This window comes from Dicentrarchus labrax, unplaced genomic scaffold (genome assembly GCF_905237075.1).
Source record: "Dicentrarchus labrax unplaced genomic scaffold, dlabrax2021, whole genome shotgun sequence".
NCBI classification, from domain to species: domain Eukaryota; kingdom Metazoa; phylum Chordata; class Actinopteri; family Moronidae; genus Dicentrarchus; species Dicentrarchus labrax.
This window is the reverse complement of record NW_026136706.1, coordinates 21,592,562-21,607,825: the sequence shown is the minus strand read 5'-3', so window position 1 is coordinate 21,607,825 and position 15,264 is coordinate 21,592,562. Positions and strand designations below refer to the sequence as shown.

Below are 15,264 nucleotides of genomic sequence, written 5' to 3'. Positions count from 1 at the left end.
TATGTATATATCTGTGTGCATGGTGTGCTACAGAGTTGCCTCTTGTGTGTTGTGTGTGGTCTGTCCTCTTCCAGGTCTCCATGGTGGAAAAGGGATTGTGTGGTCTTAACTGTCTTGTAGCACCAGGGAGTTGCTGAGCGTCCTCTCGGATCCATATTCTTCATATATTTTTACAAGCTATCTCTCACTTTGTCATCTTGACTGTGCATACTGCAATTTTCCTATGTTGGTCTATTCTGCACACCATTGTGGAATGTGACTTAATACTAATTGCTCAAAGACTGTGCTGAAGTACACACTTGAAATAGAACTTGAGTCTTTTCTTTTAATGCCATTTTCTTCTCTGCTTCACTATAATTCAGGGGGGAAATTTGTACTTTTTAGTTCACTACAATTATCTGACAGCTTTAATTACAAGTTACTTTAGAAAAAAAGATTTAGACACAAAACCATGGAAAGTTTAGAAGTATGGTTGAAATGATCAGTCGATTGAAAGAAAATTGGAAACCATTTTGATAATCATTTCAGTAACCCCATTTTTAATGCACAAATGTTAGGATTTGCTGGTTTTGTATTTATTATTTATTATTATCGTCTTAATTACTTTCTAATAATTTGGAGGTTTGTACTATTGGTTGCACAGAACAAAGACTTGTTAAGGTGTCACTTTTGGCTCTGGGAAATCTTTCTGAATTTTTACAAATCTAAGAATGAATCGATTAATTGAGAAAATAATCAGCATACGCCTATTGAAAACAATCATTAGTTTCGGTCATATACAAAACTATGGGTTGTAGCTGACCATGGTCTCTATTAAGATTTTTCAATGTAGCATTTTGTGATTTGTGATTAATTTAGTTATGGACTTTATATTTTGGTTTATTCGTTAATATACGCTGCCATGTGTTACCAGGGCAACCGATTAGAGAATAGCCTACGTTAGTGAATAAATAACTGATAACAAGATATCAAGCTAAGCCTGAAAACACAACCATTATAGTCAGAGGGCACACGCTTGTAAACGAGGCATTAAACAATGTGTTTGGTCTCACGGTTACCCCAGTCTGGGAACCAGTGGCCTGGCGTAAAAAACACAGTAACGAAGACACAGTCGTGACTCTCGTTCCTCAAGGCTCTACTCTGGGTTTTCTTTCCCACCGAACCTACGGCTAGGATTCCCGGCAGCAAAGATGGCGGCTGAGCGGCGTTGAGTCTTCTCCGTAATGAGTTTCAAATTTTGGCGTGTTTGTTGAGTTTTCTGCTGAATAAGAAAGCCAAGTCCATGCCGAGAAACTCGTCTCGTGAAAGAAATGTTGTGAGACTGCAAATAAAACATTTTTCACAGGGAGTTAGCTACTACAACTCGATAGTTCTCCGTTGTAGAGCTAGGCGTGCATCGCTGTAGCTAACTAGTCAGTATCGTCATTGTAAAATGGCTCCGGTGCAGATTGGGTCAGATGGGCAGCTCGTCCCACTCGGAGGTCCGGTTGTGTCGGGTCCACAGCCACCACCACCTGGGCCCCCGGCCACACAGGGGGTCCGACTGAGCCTGCTTATTGAATTTCTTCTTCAGAGGACCTACCATGAAATTACCCTGCTGGCAGAACTGTAAGTAACAATTTAGCGTTGTAGGCCTCAAAGCTAACAAGGATAACCGGCGGGCTAATCAGCTATCGTTAGTAAACTCAGAGGATGCTCTCCTTCCAGACACTACAACAAACGCTAACGGGCTAATGAAGTTGGGACCAGTCGAGAAGTTGTACCATGTTTTTTTTATATTAACAGAGGGGATGAGCTCTAATAAAGTGGAAAGCACAGATAACTAGTTAGTGTTTTATGAGGGGGCGTACCGGTAAACAACCATGTCTGAAGACCTTAAAGTTATAGTTCAGTTAATGGTTGGTTATTCAAGATTGGTGTTTGTATGGGGCAATAAATATCGCTATGTGGGACACCAGGTTGCTGATGGACCACTGGCATCAGTCAGCTGTCCCAAAACCAGCCCCCCCTTCCCACTTTTCACCTACCGTAATTGCTAAATGTGAAGGATAACATTTTCTTTTGCTGTAACCAAAGCTGATTCTCATATTAGGGCTGTCTACCTTGAGGATAATAAAAAGTCAGTGACAGTATTTCAACTGTTTTTTTTTCTCCTCTAGACTTCCCAGAAAAACGGACATGGAGAGGTATGTTTCTTTGAATTTTATTCACAACTTCTTTATCCCTTTAGTCCTTTAGTCACTCATTCTGTTAAGCTGTTTTTTTTTTTTAAGTTTTGTTTGAACTTTTATCATCTGTTTTTGTTCTTCAGGAAAATTGAGATAGTCCAGTTTGCCAGTCGCACCAGGCAGCTATTTGTGCGTCTGCTAGCCCTAGTGAAGTGGGCGAGCAATGCAGGGAAAGTTGAGAAGTGTGCGGTAGGTTGTGTGTAATTTGACCTCCCTAAGATCACTTGGAGTTTGCTAATACACATCGCCTTGTGTCCATCAGATCACTTATCAACTTACTCTTTCCTCTCTCCTTGGTATCTATGGAAACAGATGATTTCCAGCTTCTTGGATCAGCAGACTATCCTCTTTGTGGATACAGCTGATAGGCTGGCATCACTGGCCAGAGATGCCCTCGTACATGCTCGTTTGCCCAGCTTTGCCATCCCCTTTGCCATTGATGTTCTTACCACAGGGTCATACCCACGCTTGCCCACATGTATACGGGTAAGTCTGTTCAACTTCCTTCCCTGTGTGCTTAGACTGCTAATCGGTAGTCTATGAAAATCAAACTTGTGGCTTTTAAACACCTTTCTGTCTTGTATGTTTGGTATGTCAGCACAATTGTTTCTGTGTTCATTTGTGTAGGATAAGATCATTCCTCCCGACCCCATCACTAAGGCCGAGAAGCAGACCACCCTGAGTCAGCTTAATCAGATTTTACGGCACCGCCTTGTCACTACAGACTTACCGCCTCAGCTAGCAAACCTCACAGTTGGTAAGCAGCTTGTGTAAACCCACAATGGTATATTTGAACAGATAGTCATTCTCTTAACTTTGTTTTCAGCTGTATTGGTAATGAGAAGATCTTAACATGTATGTTTGCTTGTGTGCATATTTGTGTAGCTAATGGACGTGTAAAGTTTCGTGTGGAAGGAGAGTTTGAGGCCACATTGACAGTGATGGGAGATGACCCTGATATTCCCTGGAGACTGCTGAAGTTGGAGATTCTGGTGGAGGACAAAGAAACTGGAGGTAAGGCATGCATTCATCCAGCTCTGCTGCACATCACAGTGGTTACCAATGGCGAGCTGACTGAATATACTTCACTGTTATTGTTTCTTCTTTTCCTATTCACTCTTAAATGGTTTCTCTGTCTGCCACTCCATTCCCACGCTCCATGTTTTCCCCCCTCCCCCTCCATATTAACAGATGGCCGAGCTTTGGTCCACAGTTTGCAGGTGAACTTCATCCACGAGTTGGTCCAGGCACGTCTGTGTGCAGATGAAAAACCCCTGCAGGACATGTACAACTGCTTGCGTATCCTTTCTTGGTCTTTGTCTATCTGCACACATACACAGACATTTTGTGTATGTCCTGCATAAAAACACTTGGCTTTAGTCCCAGTCTGATAGGAACTACTGCAGTAGGGTGGGAGTGTGTGTTGGAGCATATAGAGTATTGACTGGTCAAGCAGACGCGGGTAGCATTCCAAAGAGAAACACAGCTGCAGAATTGCATCCTTCTTACCCCCCTCTTTTTTTTTCTCCATTAATTCTCAAACAACACAGCCATCTTTTGTTACTGACAGGGTAAGGGCAGTTCTCACTACCGCCTGTCAACCAGACATAAATTCCTTAAAGGAATGTGTCATCAAAACCAGTCACCTAACATTTCTATTGTCAGCCAGGTCTAATTGTATCATTCATTATACTGGTGCAACCCAGACACAGAGGATTAGTTCTGATCAGACAGTCAGAGGCCCTATCACACATCAGTCTGTGATAAAACGTAGAGGGAAACATTAGTTTGCTAGCATTCATGCTAATATCAATGGCCCTAATCAAGCATGCAAGCTGAGCACGACTGTGCTTATCACAATGCTAATCAGTACATCTCTGCTCTGCCTTTCCCCCACCAACGCTAGAAGTGCAGCTCACCGTGTCAAAGAGCAGTCTGTGTCGGGTACAAATACCCCTTTTACCAACAAAGTGTATGTGTCTTGAGGATATGTGTGCCAGTGTGTTTTGAATGTTAATGGAAAGATGTGTATAGTACTTTATCTCATTCACCTGGATTTTCCCACACTGTGTCTTCCTTAACTGCATTGTTTTTAGACTCCTTCTGTCTGTCACTGCAGCTAGAGGTGCTTCACTCTCAGACTCTGATGCTGATTAGAGAGCGATGGGGAGATCTGGTGCAGGAGGAGAGATACGTGCCTGCAAAATACCTCACACTCACTGTCTGGAAGTAAGGACCTAATGAATTGACCTCACACATATGGTCCAGAACTACTACCCAGATGAAATGATGAGAGAAAGCTCAAAATAGCTGAATGCATTCATACAGTTCCTACTCTATGTCATTGTTTTTCTTTGTTTCTCCAGCCAACAGGTTTTGGGTAGGAAAACGGGTACAGCGTCAGTACACAAGGTCACTATCAAGATTGATGAATCAGATGGATCTAAGCCATTGCAAATATCTCATGAGCCTCCTCTCCCTGCCTGTGACTCCAAACTAATGGAGAGAGCTATGAAGGTATGGTGGACGTATGTTTTCAGTTACTGAAAGATAAAGTCTGGCATATTATGGTTTATTGTACAAATCTTACAATTTATTAATGTTTTCTCTCTCTTCTTTAGATTGACCATCTGTCAGTGGAGAAACTTTTGATCGACAGTGTGCATGCCCGGTCCCATCAGAAGCTGCAGGAGTTGAAAGCCATTCTGAAGACCAGCAATCCAAGTGACAACTGTACGTATTTATGCTACTTTCTCATCTTAAACGCACATTCTTGGGTATATTTTGAGCAAATGCACAAAAACCAGTTTTTCTCCTGCAGCTGATGCAGTCTTGTGACAACAGTTGAAAAAAGAGGCATTATTTAGGATGCAGAAGGCATACTTGTAACCTCAAGGATTCTTCTGATAAAGATGAATTGCATACAGCGTCTGTCAATTAATGTACTGTAACTATGGTTTTGAGTCATCTGCAGCATTGAAAAGAGATACTTAAGTGTGCTTTTGTTTATTCCAGCATTCATCGAGACTGCTTTGCCCACACTTGTTATTCCAATACTCGAGCCCTGTGGTCGCTCAGAGTGCTTACACATTTTCGTAGACCTGCACTCTGGCATGTTCCAGCCCATGCTTTACGGATTAGGTAAGTAATAGCAAACAGTAACTCATAACAATTTTTTGTTTTGTGTTTATTTATTGTGTTGGTCCTGGCTAGGATAATTCAAATTCATTCTTTATTTTGTGTCAAGTCAGTTTTATTTATATAGCCCAAAACGACAAATCACAATTTGTATCTGTACAACACCAAACACTCTCTATCCTTGGACCCTTAACATAAAACCCTGCTTTGTTCCCTCTGTAGATCAGTCCATGCTGGATGACATTGAAAAGACCATTAACGATGATATGAAGCGCATCACATCTTGGCTTCAACAACTGAAGTAAGTCCACCTCCTCAATTTTTAAATAGATATAAACATTAGAGGTATATTCACAGCTAACAGGAAAAAGTATTTTTGGCACAGCAAAGATAGCAGAGGCAGTTCAGAGTCAACAGTGGGAGGCAGAGTCTGACGCCTGCTTCTAGCTTGTCAGAATTGACTAATTGCAGTTGGTATCAGTAGCTGTCAGTGAGCTAAGCAGGTGGCAAGAAGGGTGTTGAGAAGAATTGCCAGGGCTACTATTGAGTCTTGCACGGGTGAACAGCGTGAATGCTTTGAGAAAGGGTGTGAGCTATGAACTCTGGACTTTTTGTAACACCAAGTCTTTCTTTGTCTCTGGCAAGGTTCTGGTTGGGGGAGCAGCGCTGTCGACAGTCTGTGAAACACCTTCCCACTGTGTGCACTGATGTCCTTCACCTGTCCAACTCGGCTTCTCACCCCATTGGCAACTTGTCCAAACACAAACTCTTCATTAAGCTCACACGTCTTCCTCAGTACTACATTGTGAGTTCCTCATCTCATACATGGCTCAAAAGCGATGAATCCAAATGACTTCCAAGGAAATTCCTCTACAAAGTTGAAAGTTATAATCTGCTTTATGTCCTCCCTCTAATTGTCCATCTTGGATCTTTCCAATACCAATCTTTCCTTCTCCTCATCTATTCTGTAGGTGGTGGAAATGCTAGAAGTGCCTAGCAGTCCCACAGCGTTGCAGTACAAGTACTCTTTCCTGTCTGTGTCTCAGTTGGAAGGAGAGGACGGTCCCATGTGCGCACAGCTCATGCAGCATTTCAAACCCAGACTAGAACATCTTGTCCAGGACACCACAGCAGGGAGAGGGGCCCGACCTGGGACTAAGAGAAAGGTAGTTAGTGCTAGAAAAGTTATACACCTAATGTTCATGTGTATGATGAAATACAGTATATGCCCCCCTTCAAAAATGGTTTAAAAAGGACCTATTACACGAGGATAACGTTTCAGAGTTCATGTTCCTACCTAATATTGTTCTTTGCTCTGCCTCTTATGGATGTGAGACAAGCCATTGCTAAGAAAAACATATCTGTCTTTCATCGTGTGATATGTTTTTGTTCTGTTGCTCTGTAGATGTCTGGGGACCAGGGGGACCCAGAGCCAAAGAAGCCTAAGCGGTCTGGAGAAATGTGTGCCTTTAACAAAGAGCTGGCCCATCTAGTAGCGATGTGCGACACCAACATGCCTTTCATTGGCCTTAGAACAGAGGCAAGTCACAGTGACAGTGAATCACCAGTCATAGATGTGTCTTGAAAACATAAAGCGTGGCAACCCTTGTCTAATGCTGCATGTCTCTGTTGTTGTAGCTGTCCAACATGGAGATTCCAAACCAGGGTGTCCAAGTGGAAGGAGATGGCAGCAGTCATGCGATACGTCTACTGAAGTAATACACACAAGCACACATCCATGCTTTTACTTGTAGCTCACACAATGACAGCCAGTTGTAATTAGTATGATCAACCTTGCCAAAACCATTTGTGGCTAAAAAGTGTTTTTTCCTGCAGGATTCCTCCTTGTAAAGGTGTAGGGGAAGAAACCAGGAGAGCTTTAGAGCGGTCCCTACTGGACTGCACCTTCCGACTGCAGGGCAGGAACAACCGAACCTGGGTGGCTGAACTGGTGCTGGCCAACTGCCCTCTCAATAGCACACACAGCAAAGAGCAAGGTACACGTCACATACATGAGTGTTCATCACTAAAAGTTAACATTTACCCTTTATTTATCCAGAATTGATTAAAAATGTAATCGGCCAAAAAACAACCAACAAATACCCTATGATATATTAAATACTCAGTGTAGTAAATTTAACAATTGGCCATAACATTCTAAAAATAGTGTGCCACAAATGTCTTGCATTTAACTTCACTTAACATATGGGCTTCATGGATAACAGTCTTCATCTGCTACATCGCCCAGTGTCTAAACTAACCCTGCCCTCTATTAGCCTCCACGCGACATGTGTACCTGACCTATGAAAACCCTCTGTCGGAGCCGGTGGGCGGCCGGAAGGTGGTGGAGATGTTCCTGAATGACTGGAGCGCCATCAGTCAACTCTACCAGTGTGTTCTCAACTTCTCCCGTGCACTGCCAGGTACATGCACAATCATCTGTAAAGCAAAGATTGCACTTGCATAATAATGAAATATTGTCTTGTTTTTGGATGAAAGCCAATTCTGTATGTTACTTGTCATTGTGGTGTAGATGTATGGGTTTGCAATGAAAATGATACATGTATTCAAGTAAAACAAACATTGTTTTCTTGACCTGGCTTCAGTTTGTGCTAAAAAATGTTAAACCCAGAGTCAAATTAACTTTAAAAATAGAGTTACAGTGAGTTAAGGCTTGCACTCATCAGTGTAACTCAGTGTTGAATTAGTGCTTGGCAAAAAGAGGCACACTGATATAATACAGCTACAAATTGTGACTGCTTCCCCACAGAAATGCCATCTTATCTGAGCCTGTTCTCAGAAGTGCGACTGTATAACTACCGTAAACTGGTGCTGTGCTACGGCACCACCAAGGGAAGCTCTGTCACCATCCAGTGGAACTCCAGCAGCCAGCGTTTCCACCTTTCCCTGGGCACTGTTGGACCTAACTCAGGCTGCTCAAACTGCCACAATATCATCCTTCATCAGCTACAGGAGATGTTCAACAAGAGTCCAAATGTGATGCAGCTGCTGCAGGTACACAGGAGCACAATTATGAAAATGCAGTTACATTAAAGTTTCACTGTTTTGTTCATGCTCCACCTGCAGTTCTACAAAATACTCTGTCTCTATCACATGCCATCTAATTTTGCTCGAGTGTTCTGTGTAATTTTCTGGGTAATGTTTCTATTTATCATCTTCCTCAGGTGCTCTCTGACACACAGGCCCCTCTGAATGCAATCAACAAGCTACCAACAGTGCCCATGCTGGGCCTGACCCAGCGCACCAACACTGCCTACCAGTGCTTCTCCATCTTGCCACAGTCAGCCACACACATCCGCTTGGCGTTCAGAAACATGTACTGCATCGACATCTACTGCCGCAGCCGTGGTGTGGTAGCCATCAGAGATGGAGCCTACAGTCTTTTTGACAACACTAAGATTGTAGAGGGCTTCTACCCTGCTCCTGGACTCAAGGTATAGCAGACTTTAACTAAGGTTTCTTAGTTTCATGGATCTGAGAGTGTAAGTATACCAATCAGGGTCCACCCAAAAAGGAATAGTTTTAGCACAGCATAAAGACCGGAAACAGGCGAAACAGTTAGCCCTGCTCTGTCCAGAATGAAAACATTCGTCTACCAGCACCTGTAAGGCAATTCGTCTGGTGTCTTGTTATTAGTAACAAAAAGCATATTTCCCATGTCATCATGCAGTGTAATTATAATGAAGTCTGTGTGTTGAGAACTTGGAAGAGTCGTTTCACCTCACCCACACACACAAGTAAATGTAATGCAGCTTTAAAGCTCAAAACCACTAAAGGGAACATTTTGTGTTTCTTGTGGCCTCTATGGACAAAGCAGCAGTGTTTCTACAACCTTGTTTCATTGATATCAAGGGGACTCCGACCCAGTGGCAGGCATTAAGAATAACTATATAGAAACAGCCTATCTTCTTGCTGATGCTCTTATTTGTTTATGTTGGTCATATAGAGGAATCAGTATTAAATTGAGACTGTTTAATAACCATTTATAAACTCCTTGTAGTACATTTAAATGTTTTTGATTCAGCTTTTTTCTTCTTTTTTTCCATCTTTCCCCTGTCTAGACATTCCTGAACATGTTTGTAGACAGTAATCAGGATGCTCGCAGGCGCTCTGTGAATGAAGATGATAACCCACCCTCACCGGTGGGTGTAGACGTGATGGACAGTCTGATGAACCAATTGCAGCCACCGCCGACAATTAGAGGGAGTGCGGCAGGTGTCTATCCTCCTCTCACTTCACCACCACCAAATTACCACGCTAACGTAACTCCCTCGCCGTCCATGATGCCCACCCAGTCACCAGGTATTAGCAAGCTTGTTACTTGCCGATTGCTGTGTGAGTGAATGATATCCTGTATTTGTGTATCATGTGAGTCTGTCAAGCTGCCATACAAGGTTATGACCAACAGATCATTGTTTATGACTATATCACACTGCTGTCATCAACCTTCCTGCTGACTTATGTATTTTTTGCTAGAGCAACTTGTGTGAATGTCACAGAAAACGAAGAAGAGTCAACCATGTGTGCCTATTTTAATTTTGTGAAACCATGAGATCAGTTGTGTTTCTCATGCAACATACACACACCTTGTAGCCAAGAGGGAACAAAGCATGCATTTAGTCCTGCTCCTTCCATTCCTTTTCATCTCAGCCCGCCAGCCAGAGGCTGCAGCCCTTCCGCCCTGCTTTAGCACGTGTGTACATGAGTGAGTGTGTGTCTCAGTGCGTGTGTAAGGAGAACTTGTCAACCTCAGAGTCTGACGAGCCATTTGGTATGTGTATGTGTGTGTGTGCAGGGAACATCCATGCCTCTGGCTCCCCTAGTGGAGCTCTGAGGGCACCCTCTCCTTTCGGGCCCACCCCATCTCCGTCTTCTTTGGGCATAGCCATGGGCCAGACCAGCTTTGCCAGTCCCCACGGTGAGCAGCAGGGTGGTCGTACATACTTAGATACTGGCCTGGTGGTAATTCTGGTCTGCTGGGCAAGGGCTGGAATGGGCTAAAAATCTTCACTAGGCACTTCTAGGCTGCAGACATTAGCAAGCATATGACAAATGGCCTGTGGTTAGTGGGCACACAGTGGTGTATTCATCTGACTGTGTTTATTGTTGTATATTGAGCGCTGCCTGTCCTTCACTCTAGGTGCTCTGGACCCCAGCTCTCCATATGCCATGCTGTCTCCCAGCCATAGGGGCCAGTGGCCAGGCTCACCCCAGGTCTCAGGGCCTTCTCCTGGGGCAAGGATCCATGGCATGTCCCCTGGCAACCCATCACTGCACTCACCTATCCCTGACCCTCATTCTCCACGTGCCGGGACTGGTAAGTATTGCTATTTTAGTGATAGCTCACTGATACTGAAATACCTTAATTATTTTACTATTGTAATGAAGATGTATAGAGTGGGACATCTTGAAAAATTAACCTGTTAGCACTCTCTGGTGGGCAAACTATGAAACACAAACTTTGTGACACTGTTTCTAAGTCAATTATAAACATCTCCCTCTCTCTCTGTCTTTGGTGTAGGTTCACAAGTCATGCCTACCAGTATGCCTCCACCCCGCAAGCTACCTCAGCGCCCCTGGGCTGCCTCCATTCCTACCATCCTCACCCACAATGCCTTGCACGTGCTTCTGCTCCCCTCACCCACTCCCTGCCAGGTTCCAGGCCTGGCAGGAAGCTACCTCTGCTCGCCGCTAGAGCGCTTTCTGGGTTCAGTTATTATGAGACGACACCTACAGAGAATCATCCAGCAGGAAGCCAATGTAAGTGTTGCACAGATTATTAATAATTAGATGATGCCTTATCCCCCACTCAAATTAAATTATGTGTGTTTTCCTAACTTCCCTCACTCTGTCATCTCTCCTCCAGTTATCGATTGTGAACTCTAATGAGCCGGGGGTGATCATGTTCAAGACGGACGTGCTCAAGTGCCGCGTGGCTCTCAACCCAAAGAACTACCAGACACTGCAGCTCAAAGTCACTCCAGAAAACGCAGGTCCATGGTCCCAGGAGGAGCTTCAAGTGCTGGAGAAGTTCTTTGAGACGCGGGTCAGTATAAGCAGCATCCTTTTAAAGCCTAATTCATAAATAATTCAAACGCATACATTTGAGGCATTTTTGAAAATAAAAATGGATTTTGTATTTGTCTCAACTGATCAATATTGAAAATATTGTTCTACATTTGAAATATCTACAACTTAATTGAAGTGTAGTGCTTCAATTGAAAGCCAATGAATTTAACAAGGATAGCCTTTAAGGCCACTCATAGGAACAGATGCCTGCACTCCTGTTGTTATTCCATTGATCCATCTTCTGCTGTTCTCTTTCTAGGTTGCTGGTCCTCCCTTCAAATACAACACTCTGAATGCCTTCACGAAGCTGCTGGGGGCGCCCACAAACATCCTTCGGGACTGTGTGCGCATCATGAAGCTTGAGCTGGTGGGTAGCTCTTTCTTTTATACCAGGGGTTGTTACATGTATTTAATCATTATTGTGCATGAGCCTCATCTATTTAACATATTCAGTTTATATTTTTCCACAAAATGTAGAAAACTGAAAATTGCCTAGCATCATCTCCACACAGATGTTACTACACCTGTTAGGAAATTCTAATTTAAAGATCCCCTTTGTCTGCCAAAAAATAAATAAATAAAAATGTCCTACTTGCTCTACCTCAAGTGTCTAAAAGAATCTTTGAATATGCAAATTAAGTGATTTCTTAAGTTTTCCTGCTGGATCTTCAGTGTATGTGCACTGGTGGCTTCAAGTTTCTACAGCACACATGTTGTGATGTCACAAATCTTGCTCATAGGCCACATCTCTTAAAACCAGATTTTCAGTTATAAAAAAGGTTCTAAGAAACTTTCCACTTTCAGCAGATGAATGTGAAAATCCTTCTAGTGTCAAACTCTGCACATACACCATTCTGCACAGTGAAGCTCAAACATCCAACTGTAGGAACAGAGAAAACATTTGGTGGGGTATTTTTGAATATGTAAACTTCTTCTGTTATAGTTGTCATAGTAGCTGTCAAATAACAATGGACACATTGCAACAAGATACAGAACAAGTACATCATATGTCCTGTGAGAAATGTATTGTTGTGTATCTAAAGATAGTTTAAATCTTTTAATATCTTGATTCATTTCTTTACTTTATATAAAGCAAGTTCCTCTGTGTCTGTAAGATACTGTATGATACAAACTTGCCTTTCTCTGCAGTTCCCTGACCAGGCTGCACAGCTCAAGTGGAATGTCCAGTTCTGTCTCACCATCCCTCCCAGTGCTCCCCCCATCGCCCCACCTGGAACCATCGCAGTGGTGCTAAAGTCCAAGATGCTCTTCTTCGTAAGTCTCAGCACAGCGTCACCATTAGCTCTCCTCAACCAGGGCACAAGTTATCTACCTGTGTAGCATCATTTTAAACACACCTGACCCTGTTTGGTATGTTTTGCCTCACAGTTGCAGCTGACCCAGCGTATCCCAGTGCCCCAGGAACCAGTGAGCATTATCGTGCCCATTGTGTACGACATGGCCACAGGTCTCACTCAGCAGGCCGACATCCCCAGACAGCACAGCTCCTCTGGGGCTGCAGCACTCATGGTCTCCAATATCCTTAAGAGGTTCAATGAACTGCACCCCGCCAGACAGGGTGAGACTTGCACACTGATGAACACTGAATAATTTACTATACTGAAAAAGTCATATCAAATTTGTGAAACTGAAACTGGTATCAACTTATATACTTGATGCTAAATGCCTTTTGCTAAAACCGGATATATATTTTTTTTCAGGTGAGTGTACGATATTTGCTTCTGTTCACGAACTGATGGCCAACCTCACTCTACCCCCGGGAACTCGGCAGTAGAAACAACAGATTCAGAGACAGTACTGGAGCTCAGCTGGTCTCCCTTTGAGAGCATGGATGGGTCCATTCCTGAGCTAAGAAGACAGTAACAACTGTCGTCCCAAGATGTCAAAATCCAGCACGTGTCCTATCTGCTTCAGCCACTGGACTATTGACCTGATGTATAATTGCTGTTGTGAAAGGGAGTAAAATGTACAGTTGTGGACTACACTCTTTATTCTTGATAGAAGCTTACAAACCAGATTTGCCATTAACGCACATCTTGGACACAGTTGATGGGCAGTTGATGCAAAAGGATATAAATGTTATTTTTCTCCTCCAGGTGCACTTGTAAACAAGATTATCTATTGAAATTAAGGTTGTTTACGAATAATGACAAAAATATGTACATTGTTGTATATTTGAGTGTTGAAAAGAATCAGGTGAGTTAGATCTTTGCTAGAGAATTCTTCAGTTTGCTTTTTCTTTTTTTTATAACGCCAGCCTGATCATTGTTATTGTTATTATTATAGTATCAGGAGATATATTCCTTAGCACACTATTTAAATGTCTTCTTGCCTTTACTTTCTCTACATTTTTATTTCAAACTTTCACTTTGGATACTGTAAAACTGTGACAAACTTTATAAGCCAGTTGTATTTTATTAAGACGCATTTTGAGTCCTGATTGAGGGATTTGAGACATCCTGTCTGACTTTGCTATTTAATAAACCAAGCCCAGAGTTGGTTTGTGCTTTGAGGATCTTCCACTGGCGGTGCAAAAATAATCAGATCATTTACGAAGTACGTACAAGTAGTGATACCACTGAAACAAAACTAGTGGTACAAATGTACATATAGTATCAAAAGTAAATAGTCATAATGCAGAATGGCCCCTTCCAGAGTGTAAAGCAGTTGAAATGTTCCTGCATTATATATAAATATCATTATGCAGGAACATTTCAACCGCTTTCATATTTTACACTTTCAGCACTTTTAACTTCAAACATTACTTCATTGCACACAGCTCCACCTAAATTTTAATTTCTTTCAGCCCCTCCATTTTAAGACCAGTTCAAATGCAAATGTATTAGCACACAGTACATGCACATTTTCTTCTGAAGATGTCTTTCCTTACTTATATTACTGATTACTGTTGATGCAGTAATATGTTAGCAGTTGCACAGTGTTGTGGGATGAGGAGGAGCAAATTTTAGGGTGTTTAATCTGTAGCAACACATTTTATAAACTGATCTTAATCTGAAAGGTTACTACAACTGCAATGATTAAGCAACTAGTCAACAGAAGAATTAAACTGCAACTACTTTGATAAGCAATTGATCATGTTAAGTCATTTTCCAGCAAAAATGTCAGTCATTTCCTAGTTCCAGCTTCTCAGTTGTGAGGACTTGCATCTTTTTATTTTTTTTAATCTGACTGTAAAATGGGTTTTAGGAAACAGAGTAGTTATTTTTTTACAATGTTTTGACATTATGTTGGCCGAGTTAATTGAGAAGTTTAGTTGATTAGATTAGTTGACAACTACACATTTGTGAATAGTTTTGTCACAGTAATGGGTCTATAGTCTGACCTTCAGCCTCAGCTTGGCCCAACATTTTGTAAACACTGCTGTGATGATCACATTTTTATCTACTAATTGGTTTGCCTCTAATCTGAGATTGAGTTTCCTCTTTATAACAAGTTTACAACAGCAATCAGACATTAGTGAGGAGGGTAACGTTTGACATACAGTCATTAATCGCAGATAAAGATATTTTAAATTATTTTTTCTTGTGAAGACCCTCTCCTCACTTTATTTATACTAATTTTCACTCTACTACTTATTTTATATCAACCAGCTGGTGTCTTAAAACCCACAATATTTATCATATTTGTAAATAATGCAATTCTTCAATCTTTCTAATATTATTATGTAGGGCTAAATACAGTAGTGTTAAAATACAAAAACTACTGTTTTATAACAACGTTTTGGACAGCCAATTAATCATTTCAAACATATTCTGGAATTTCTGAC

The 15,264-nt window shown here is 42.1% G+C and overlaps 1 protein-coding gene across 2 annotated transcripts; it reads left to right on the top strand.

The window, feature by feature from the left end:
• Nucleotides 1-1,156: 1,156 nt before the first annotated feature.
• Nucleotides 1,157-13,999, top strand: med14 (mediator complex subunit 14). Of its 2 annotated transcripts, XM_051404057.1 has the most exons (29): nt 1,157-1,608; nt 2,160-2,186; nt 2,312-2,417; nt 2,541-2,714; nt 2,856-2,985; nt 3,114-3,242; nt 3,420-3,527; nt 4,325-4,457; nt 4,595-4,745; nt 4,850-4,961; nt 5,244-5,369; nt 5,589-5,667; nt 6,012-6,171; nt 6,338-6,532; nt 6,772-6,906; nt 7,005-7,081; nt 7,203-7,363; nt 7,643-7,789; nt 8,137-8,381; nt 8,552-8,821; nt 9,449-9,689; nt 10,183-10,305; nt 10,528-10,704; nt 10,909-11,147; nt 11,254-11,433; nt 11,716-11,823; nt 12,606-12,731; nt 12,846-13,035; nt 13,178-13,999. In XM_051404057.1, exons 1-29 carry the CDS (start codon nt 1,433-1,435, stop codon nt 13,249-13,251), a joined length of 4,299 nt encoding a protein of 1,432 aa, XP_051260017.1. In that variant the 5' UTR covers nt 1,157-1,432; the 3' UTR covers nt 13,252-13,999. The 2 variants fall into 2 exon arrangements, with proteins under 2 accessions (XP_051260017.1, XP_051260018.1); XM_051404058.1 differs by lacking the exon at nt 10,183-10,305.
• The last annotated feature ends 1,265 nt before the right edge of the window (nt 14,000-15,264 follow it).

Coding starts and splice junctions, on each gene's coding strand:
- med14 (XM_051404057.1), top strand. CDS start 1,433: ATGGCTCCGGTGCAGATTGGGTCAGATGGGCAGCTCGTCCCACTCGGA. Junction 2,715..2,855: donor GCTTGCCCACATGTATACGG/GTAAGTCTGTTC, acceptor TCATTTGTGTAG/GATAAGATCATTCCTCCCGA. Junction 5,370..5,588: donor GCCCATGCTTTACGGATTAG/GTAAGTAATAGC, acceptor TTCCCTCTGTAG/ATCAGTCCATGCTGGATGAC.